Source organism: Sphaeroforma arctica (genome assembly GCF_001186125.1).
Source record: "Sphaeroforma arctica JP610 unplaced genomic scaffold supercont1.289, whole genome shotgun sequence".
In the NCBI taxonomy this organism is placed as follows: domain Eukaryota; class Ichthyosporea; order Ichthyophonida; genus Sphaeroforma; species Sphaeroforma arctica.
This window is the reverse complement of record NW_014040269.1, coordinates 49,978-60,518: the sequence shown is the minus strand read 5'-3', so window position 1 is coordinate 60,518 and position 10,541 is coordinate 49,978. Positions and strand designations below refer to the sequence as shown.

General features: G+C 41.5%; 1 protein-coding gene across 1 annotated transcript in view; it reads left to right on the top strand.

The window, feature by feature from the left end:
* SARC_04863 (hypothetical protein) overlaps positions 1–10,541 on the top strand; it is a 22,416-nt gene that overhangs the window by 808 nt on the left and 11,067 nt on the right. The window contains exons 2-21 of the mRNA XM_014301290.1: positions 962–1,212; positions 1,822–1,996; positions 2,174–2,451; positions 2,619–2,815; positions 3,052–3,461; positions 3,630–3,775; positions 3,974–4,127; positions 4,446–4,612; positions 4,910–5,055; positions 5,309–5,557; positions 5,691–5,874; positions 6,047–6,266; positions 6,440–6,604; positions 6,809–7,010; positions 7,649–7,898; positions 8,087–8,316; positions 8,807–9,029; positions 9,219–9,355; positions 9,639–9,761; positions 9,925–10,092. Coding sequence (XP_014156765.1) covers positions 962–1,212; positions 1,822–1,996; positions 2,174–2,451; positions 2,619–2,815; positions 3,052–3,461; positions 3,630–3,775; positions 3,974–4,127; positions 4,446–4,612; positions 4,910–5,055; positions 5,309–5,557; positions 5,691–5,874; positions 6,047–6,266; positions 6,440–6,604; positions 6,809–7,010; positions 7,649–7,898; positions 8,087–8,316; positions 8,807–9,029; positions 9,219–9,355; positions 9,639–9,761; positions 9,925–10,092 — 4,075 coding nt within the window. The remainder of the gene's footprint in view (positions 1–961; positions 1,213–1,821; positions 1,997–2,173; positions 2,452–2,618; positions 2,816–3,051; positions 3,462–3,629; positions 3,776–3,973; positions 4,128–4,445; positions 4,613–4,909; positions 5,056–5,308; positions 5,558–5,690; positions 5,875–6,046; positions 6,267–6,439; positions 6,605–6,808; positions 7,011–7,648; positions 7,899–8,086; positions 8,317–8,806; positions 9,030–9,218; positions 9,356–9,638; positions 9,762–9,924; positions 10,093–10,541) is intronic.

Sequence of the window (10,541 nt, the reverse complement as noted above, 5' to 3'; positions counted from 1 at the left end):
TATATATNTATNTATTATNTATATATATNATNATATATATATNTATTAATATACATATATATGTATATTTATTTATACATACATACACACTCACACACACACACACACATATATATATATACAAACACACACACACACTCTCTCTCTCACACACATACACACACACACATATATATATATATATATATGTGTGTGTATACGTATACGTAATATATATATATATATGTATACGTATCCGTGTCCGTTTCCGTATACGTTTATATATATATATATAGAGATATATATATGTATATATGCATAATTATCATATGTATATATATATGTATATACGTGTACTAGTGTAATGATACACATGGATGTGGTTGTTCGTTCATGTTCTTTTTGCTGTTATTATAAACTGTCTAGTTCTGTATATATGTGACGCCCTACCATTTTCAAGCTTCTCTTCTCATGTCAAGGATAACTAAATGTTTACGAAAAGGTCGTTCATAAGAACCTATGTGCTTCCAATTGGTTATAACAATATACATTTTTCCGATAGTTGTTGTTGCATATCGATGTATATCTACAATTATTCTTTTCTATCGCTAGGTGCAGAAAGCATTTATATATGTCACTTTATTTGTAAAAAGGATATGAATATATGCAATATGATGAAATGTTTATTTGTCAAAAATTGATCAGTTGCATTGAGGACTTGATATTGTACGTATCTACTCGTGAACATCAATTTAAACCAAGAAAAGTATTACTATTGCCCCCGACATGCATTTGATTGTGTTTTTAGTTGCACCTCAGTCTTGTATATAATGATACCGTATCTTCTCAAACTTATGTCAGACCATTTCCTTGTGCTTTCAGGTCCACCCCTGTCTGACTTCTGATGATATTGTACCTTCTTAATCTGAGAAATTGTAGTGTTTAAATCTTTCAAATTAATATTTCACTTTTTTGACTGCAGGCGCTTGCAATGGGAAGCCATATGCGACGACTACCGGACGTTTCAGAGATACCTCCTTCGTTGTTTATTGCAAAGCAATGGACGTGGTGATCATGTACGGAGATACTTTCAATCTACATCAAGTTATCGGACAACCCAAAGATATCGATTGCCCTGCGGAATGTGTAGCTTGGGACACTACAAGCAGTCGCATTGCTGTTACGTATGGCAATTCTGTGCTCGTGTACGAGCCCAAGTTTTGCGCAGAGCTGGTAGGTTAAACATGGGCAATACACAGTATCCCATATCGATTTAAATTCGCCTCGTTTTCTCTAGTTCGGGACGATAGAGCTATGCAATGATATCAGTACATAAATGTCAACTAGACACTACAGGTATACATTCGCTACTTTTGTTTAAACCATTTTTGCTTGTGTGCGTATAAAATGTGTATTTACGGGATTGTTGGTGCATTTCTATATGCATGATCTTATTTCTGGTGATGGTATCGCCTCGTTCCAATATATTTTTTATATGTGAACCCGGTCGGGTTCGTTTACGATGGCCGTAAAGTTGTCTTGTGTGAATATGTGCTGTTCAGACGGAAGAACACACTTCCAATGACTTTACATGAATTGTGCGGCATGTAGGTTGGGATGTACCTTCGCGTAAGTCTTTTAGTTGTGCTTTACACTATACAATGGCGAGACCGTTAGGTTCAATAAATGCTCTGAAAATCATTGCATAATTTGACAGCCCAGTGTGTATTTTGATGGAGCTTGTATTCTATCTATCCCGTATGCTTCGAGTGATTTATCTCCACCTGCGGGTAAAATAACTTTTTATTATTTTTTTCTATTCCAACAAATTCTTTCCCATAGTCCGGCAAGCATCCGTACAGATGGGTAAACATTTTGCGTCTGAAGCATGAGACACCAGTGCACGTGGTTTCGTGGGGACGTTCTGGTCGTATGCTGTCAACCGGCAGTGACTCGCTGCGAGTGTTTTCTCGACCGGAGGAGGATATTCTGGCTTTGGAGACCGCTAGGGCTTTCAGTATGTATATTCTGTTTGTATTGTATTGGTTATTTCCTGATAATGGGGTAGCGGAATCACTATGTTTTAAGCTCGGTACTCAATGCGGTTGTACGAGCAAGTACATCAAATTGATGGAAGATCGAGGTGGCGAGGTGTTTGAATTCGCCCTGATCGAGTCTCAAAATTCCACTGCAGGCTCGTTGCTTACGAAGGACGGTACAAAAGGCAGTCTACATGACGATAGTGAGGATGATCTAGAAGATGACTTCTGGGGCGAAAAGGCTAAAGCACGGGCACTCAAGCAGCAAGCGGACAAGGAAGAGGAGCAGGAGCGACCCAAGGAAGAGAAGATTTCGGATGGAACACCCGATGTTAAGTTCCGTCTTAAAGTTATCGTGGATATACCTATGGCGAGGCCTGTGTATCACTTGAGGTTCTCGCCCGATGGCAAATTTCTAGCATCAGCTGGCATGGTGAGTATGTTCTGCGCCTGTCTTCCATATATTTAGGTAGTTTGCCTGATTTACACTGATATGTGAACGTGTGACTAAGATAGCAGACCGATTACGTCTATCGTATATGCAAGTCTGAACACTGTTCCATATTAACCCAAGCGGTTTATTCGCTGTTCGAAATATAGTTTGACCGTCTGGTGAAAGTGTGGTGGCGAAGAGAGGGCCTTCTGAAGGCCACGCCGCAGCCGAGTGCGCATGACGATGCAACTGGGATGTCCTCATTAGCGAACGAGAAGCTTTGGTGGACCTTCTCATACTTACCCCACCCACGTGCCGTGACCGGTCTTCAATGGAGAGAACCGAGTCCACTCTCATATAGAAGGTTTGTGACAACCACTTCTTCCCATGTACCATTTGCATTGCGCAGCCGAGTAATATTGCTTTCCATGGCTTCCTGAATAGACTTGCGCAATTTTCAAGTGGCTGATATAGCCACATCAAGGTCTGAATCAGGTGTACGTAGCAAAATGACTGGCATTTTTTTAGAATAAGTCGTCACCACGATTCACCACTAGCTGACACTTCTTTTACCTCTGCACATTTAAACCGGCATCGTAGATTTCAAAATGCAGCCGTTCTGATGACATCATGTTGCGACCGAGTAAGTCGAGTGTGGGTAGGGAATTGTGGTTGGACAAGCGATGTCCTTAGGTTCCACCTGGCTGCTGTTGTTCAGCCGAAAATAATTATTTCCCAAGATCAAACTCAAGCCGTATATGCGTCAACGAGCAGTGACACAGATGACGGGACTGTACTGCAACCGCAACACGACAAGGACTACAATTCACAGGAGAGCTATGCGGCCGTCAATTGGTTGCCGGGACCACTACTCTGTTTGAGCACGAGAGACTCTTCGTTTGATCTGGAAAGGGAACTGGCACTGGACAGATCACGCGCTAAGAAATTCTCGCGCGATCTACTGGGTCATTCCAAACCAACCTGGAAAAGTGCTGCTAAGGACGCTGCCGGTATGAGTATCTCCCATTGGGTTGCTTTTACTTTCTCGAGTGCGCTTGTATCTACCCATCTGAAAGTCCACTCTCTCAAGAACCCTGACAAAGCAACTGAGGATTTCTGTACTTTAAACTCGGTATAATACATACTAATTTTACTGAACGTATTCACCACATTAACAGCTCTTGCTGCTGTTGCTGCCGACAACCATCACTACACACACACCTGTCGGGCGTTGCAGGATTATGCCTTTGCGTTTGAAGATGACGGCGCTTTTGTCGTTTGGAAAATTGAAGGTGTTGATTCACAACCTAGATGCATACCACAGGTACAATCTTCCTCCAGCCTACGTAATTTCAATTCCCGTGCAATATTACATGGTACGTTGTGCGGTTTTCTATATGTCTTGGCTGTATTGAAGTGTGTAATTACAATCTCACTGGCGAATCCGAGTATGCTCTACCTAGGTTCAGAAATTTTGTATACGAGTGTGTTGATCTGTTGAGTTGTTTTCTACAAATGTAAGGTGTCCTTGGTGGCCCGAATGGTGGATGCACTACCAGCTCATCAAGCCAAACGGATTGCATACGAAGTGCTAGCGATTTTTGGCGCAGACAGCTACAATAAAGGTGGCAGCTCGGAAGACTCTCAAAAAGATGCAACTTCATCAGCGGTGCAAAGTAAGTATTCTTATCCAGGTTGTTGTATCAAGGATGAATTCGTATTATTTTCCCTCCAGTGAAGAATTAGACGTGAAAGAGCTACAGTATATCATTGCGATATTGTGATAATTGAAGAAATGATGTGAAGGGAATGGTTCCTCTGCTTTAAGTGTGTTTGATCAATAGCCCGATTTTAGGAGTTTTGTCATTGAATATTTCGGGGATTGCGGTATTGAATGTCATATCAATCTCGAAGCGTGTCTATGTGGCGTCATGGGATCATTCAGATTCGTTGAATAAAGTATCACTTACAAATTATCACACATACAAATGAAGGGACAAACTTGAAAGAAGGAGGCGATCCGTGCACACCTACCGAAATTGCTCTTATCGCTAGGGGTTCTGACGGCTCCATCTCACGCTGGAAACTCTTGATACTCAATACCAATGATCAATTATCCTTTATTGGGTTGGAGTTTGACACAATTTGTAGTGGACACACGGTATGTCGAAGAATTATAGTACGAATCAATGTAGCGATCCCGCAATTGTCCATCTCTGAAATGAATACGACATTGGCAGTTAATACATTCGAAAAGTTTAGAATGTCGCTCATTTCTAAATTCCCTTTGATTAGGATATCAAGTACGATGTGAAATTTTGGCATTGTCATACAATTGGTCTCTCTCAGAATGTGGCGTGTTGTTTCACGGCAATTCAAAGTTTGTTTCTCATGATAACTTGCAGCACTCTGTATTGATCCAACGCTCATTTACACGAACTCTTGTGGGGCGGAGTAGGTACAAATCTCCCATATCAAGTCACATCCCGAGAAACCCATTCTGTTGAGTATGGGAACGGAGAAGTACCGCGATCGGTCAGAGCTCATTGTTTGGGCCACGAGACCTGTCAGAGTCATGGAGGGCAATCTCAAACCACTTGTCAGGTATCTTCATGTTTCCTGTGACAGGCCAACTCGTATGTAAAATGTCATTCCATCATGCAAATGGCGGCTGAGGTTGTATCTCAACTATTTAATTCCCTTCTTTAAAATAGTACCTTTTTGTTGTTGTTGAAATTGGCTTTGTTCATACCTATACAACGAACGGGGTCGCATGACTACATATGCTTGTTTCAGAAATACTGATGCGGATTTTGGGTGTTAAGTCTTAAATGTTGGTACGGACTTCTTCATATAGGATCGCTCTCGTTAAGGCTAAAGGAATATGGGACCCGGCCTTAATGTCCTGGTTCCCTCATCAGCCCGCTTTCGTGGCTATTATTGAAGGATCTTTGGGAGTTTGGTGCATACGCACAAATGAAAGTGCTGGTCAGAGTGTTGAGAATAAAAGTACGATGGCCGATGATGCTTTGCAAGATGAAGAAATGGGAGAGGCATCTGGCTCAATGACACGTGTTAGTCACAAGAGTATAGACAGCGGTAGCAGGTGTGGATCTGTGTACAAAGTACAATCTTCGTGCTTCTAGCGTTTGGTGTTTGAGGTCACAAGCTCTCTCGTTTGTGAGATTTGGAGTAGGTTTAAAGACGTTTGCTAGAACTTTCATATTTCATTCTATCAGATTCGCCCGCGATGTGATTAGTCTGCACGTATTCGGAGTAGCGGATGACGAGGAGAAAGGCGAGGCTGAGAGAAGTGGAGACAAATCAATTCGATACTATCTTGTTGGACTGCTTAAGGACGGCAGGAGCGCACTAGTGTGGCTGCTACGCTTAGGGGAGGACATGACCGTTATTGAATCGAAGGTAGGTCGGTGTCTTGCGATGGGCTAAACTATTACTAGCAAATGCGATAAGATTCACGAAGAAGAATTGATATTGTTGTCGGTCATATTTGGGGTTGCCATGCCTCGCAGTGCCTAAGATATTTATTTGTTGGTTCTTCTTCTCCTTTTAACTTTTCTAAATTGCATTGCAGGTCATTGGTGATAAACCATACGAATTGGGACTGCCGGAGGGTGTGTCTATATCTTACTTAACGAGACCTTTCACAACCAGACTGCAACACACATCAGACAACACGGGGACACAGAGCGAGGGCGGGCAAGACTCGCTGCTATTAGTAAGCGGGTGCACTGATGGTATTATGCGAATGTGGCACTGTCTCATCAATCGGGCTGGTCAGGGCTCAGACAATGGTATGTTTAGAATTGCAGGCTACCCTATACCTTCATAAAGTGGCTGTAGCTGCTACATAATGTCAGGCGGGAGCGTGCTAGTGTTGTTATTCGTCCTTGACATTTTTCATTCGCAGATCATAGCTCAGATTTTACATTGTCAGCAATAACATATACTATTCCTCCCTTTAAAGATGCCGGTGGAGAACCTTTAGTGACGTGGTTGCAACTGATTGCGACGCAACCGGTAGATGAAAATCGCACGGGTTATCTCACTGCCAAGGCTGCGTCTCCTGTGCGGGTGGCAACTAAGTGGAAGAACAGCAACACAATACGAGTTTGGGAATGCGTTAGTACAGGTGTGAATTGCGTTGCAAAAACTCTATTTTGAAAGTTTATATTGGGGTAGGTTGACCATTTTTGTTATTTTTTTTCCTGGGTTGAAAGCCTGAAGCTCAATTTGTAAAATCGGTTTATCGGCGAGATGTTTGTGCACTGCACTTTTCATTAGCAACTAAATGTACAGTACTACATCGATCTACTTGCACCTATTGTCTCTGCAGGCGGCTACGAATCTAGACTGGAATCTACACTAACTTTTCCTGATAGTGAGCCCGTGTTCTCGTTTGATTGGATGGATGCGGGTGATGGTGGGTCTCCGGTTCTGGCAGTGGGCGCTGGAGTGCGAATGCATCTGTACACTCAGTTCACCAGCGACGTGTTCCAACCGTCAGGCGTTGAATTCAGAGAGATGCATAGTTTCAGGTATCGATATATACCTACATAGTTTCAAAAATCCTTATATGCACACTCGTAATGCAAATCAGGGTTGTACTGTACGCATTACCTCGATATTGCCTGAAGCATTTGAAGGGGATTCGGGCGGAATTGTGCATCTCTACACGATCATGAAAAGATGTGTATAATTTGACAATCTAATGATAATTACGACCATCGTTGCCCATATAAGCCTTCCTTTCAGAACGGCCATAAATTTTGTAGAGGCAGCCTCGGACTCGGGTTTTTAACCATGAGTACCAATAGAACCAATATTAGTTACAGTTGTGTACACAAGATCGTTGTTTTAAAGCATCGCTATACTGTTTGTTAACACGATAAACATTACAAATTCGTATATCCAAGTCAGGGCGCATATGCAGACAGCACCTGTTCTCTTAACAGTTGAGGAGAGAAGAAATTTGTTTTCAGACGACTAGATTCTAAGTCTGTAGATAATCGATGTTCAAATATCCTTTTTCATCCAAAATGTGCACTATTGCTTCTTATCAGATGGTATACATTCATTTAAAAGTAAGGAAACAATTTGGACTCGCTCTGTTGCCATACCACTGTAGATAATTAGTAAATGCTTATCGCTTGATTATTTCGGTACCATAAATCAGACTCGACTGTGTAACCCCAGGGGAAGGTGAAGGGACCATCCAACCTATGTCTTTCCGATGGACTCAAGATGGTAGCTTTGTAGTAGGATTCGCAGATCGAATGATGGTCTTCAGCAAATGGCTATTGAACTCGGAGGTGGAACGATTTGTTCGTAGCCAAGTTATATCCCCAGGCTTATATTTCAATCCATCGCAAGTGCCAGGGTCTGTGTTTGAGCTAGCAAACGCGTGCGAGCGTCCACTACCACAAGTATGTAAATAGGACAGCTTTAATCCCCTTGTTACTTGCTTTATAGAAGATTACCCAAGAATGTGAACCGCAAGTGCATGATCTGTTGCGGCTTGGACATGCTGTTCGTTGGCTGACCCAGCCAGTATCAAATTTAAGACAAATTCAGCATCGCCTGCTTCTAATCGTCGTCGACACTCTCTACTCAGTATCATCCCAGGCAGCTCCATCAGCTCATCATGACAAACAAGTTCAGGACGGCTGTCGATGTTGTGCTCTTCTTCGGCACAGAACTGAGGCGTCTAAAGAAGAAATTTGAAGACGATATGGAGAGAGACATTGATGATGTTTCTTTGGATATGATTACTGGGTCTGGCGACTCATTGCAGAAGCGAGCGAAGCTGGTGGTCGAATGCGCGCCGTTCTTGCCAATCGCTAAGTAGGTTTTTTTTGCTTCGCTGTGACTGGTGTGTATGTTCCTGAATTTTACATCTGTGTCGGGATAACAACTCGTTGTTTAACACTATATGCACAACAGTTTTACTCTTATAGCACCTAATTCTAAAACATTCCCCAAAAACAAGCTTATTTGTTCGCATGGAACGAATTTATGACATAATTTACAAATTGCTGACAATTGTTTTCTAGCTAGTTTGCAGTGTAACGCCGGATGTCATATCAAATGATAACAGTTTGTTGAGTGGTAGCCATGTGCCTCAACCACTTAGTTCGCTGTTCAATCCGTGTTGACAGTCTTTGGGTGGAGGAGTGCATGTACAAGTTTGTTACGAAACTCACAGTTCATGTCGCATTTCTATCACTCTGCATTAACGACCCTTCTCCGAATCGATGGCATGCACACTTTTTGTGTCTTTACAATATATTCTGAACACGTCAGTACTGAAATGATTTGTTTCACAAAACTTCAGATGGGGCAGAATGGACTCAGCGACCTCTGACGATATAGCACAGACAGGCCTGGAAAGGGAAGATGATTACGAAGAACTTTTCACAATGGATCTTGGAGACGATGATGATGCACCCTATGCTCTGGGTCAGGGCAAAAAAGGGAAGCAAAGAAAGATTACAATGCCAGAGATCATCAATCTGCTAAGGGAAATGGATTTACCACTGATTACGGAGCGAGAGCAGGTATGAGCCGACAAACCGTATAGTAACATCCTGAAAGAGCCGTGTGTATTTACCTGCCATAGCCGCTAGCAGTTCTCGCAAATCTTTCGATTCAGCACCTTGGCGGCAGCATTCACAAAACAACTATATTGAGAATGAAACACCGAGCGTTTCTGACTTATATCAACGTTCTGTTTGATTGTGGCCCAGGTGGAAGTGATTGCCATCGTCGAGACTATCAAGACCGCGATAGACATAACTGGTGGTTTGGACATGTGTGGGTTCAGAGCCTTTTGTTCAATCAAGCTATGGTCATATATGCGATCGACTGATCCAAAACTAGAAAAGTGAGTTCAGTTTCTGCGTTCGCAGCATTTAATGAGAGAATATCAAAAATTCGAGGGTGTTAGTGCTCATGCGCGCGATGCTGCTAGTACTCTTCTGAGCTGCACAATCGATTGGAATGCGCCATTCGGACAACGAATCGCAGGTATATTGTACAGTAATGTTGTATTCATCCCAATTCGATGTAACTATTCGTCACATCAACCAATACAAAGCTAGCACCCCACTATGATGTACCGAGAACGCTTGTGTGGTTAACCAAATTTTGTTATATTTCTTCCTCAGATCGCATGTGACTGCCACTGATGCCTTCTGGGCGTTACATTCGGAATCTCAGGAGACCATCTTGGAGTTGGCTCTTTCGCATGGCCTGATAAAACTTAATTGGCAAGATTTGCGTGCAATAAGGTATTGTTCGCGTGTGTTGAGCACTCTTGAGTTCATTCTAAGCTATCGCTTCATTTTTTGATGCCCGAACAGTCAAATTGAGTCTGTCTTATATAGCGATATATTTACTATTTTATTTGTAGTACTATCTGATATGTAGATACCTTCATCTTCATACTTTCAGGTTTGGCTTGTTCATAAAGAGTCCAAATACCTTGAAAAATTACATGGAAACTCTGGCTCGTAATCAATTCGCTGAATCACGGGATCCACTTGATGTTGCGCTATGGTACATAGCCTTGAAGAAACAATCCCTACTTGCCAATCTCTTTAAATCAATCAGCAACCAAAGGTACGAATCGTCCGCCGTAAATTTATCATCACTGGTGACTTGTTTCAATTATATGACCCATCCTCAAAAAAAATGCCCTGTTATGTTTTGTGTATCTCCATAGAACGTGACAGACTGACAACATGAACCTACTCTATTATTTTCTTAGAATACATAGTCGTAATTCCACATTTTAAACAGACGTGACACACACACTATATATATATATATATATATGTACTGTATAATGTATATATATATATGTATGTATGTATGTATGTATGTATGTATGTATGTGTATAATATATATATATATATATATATATATATATACTAATATATATATATATATATAATATATAGATGTCTATGTATATGTATATGTATATGTATATATATATGTGTGTATATATGTGTATACATACATATATATGTACATATATATACTAAAGTATATATGTATAATATAT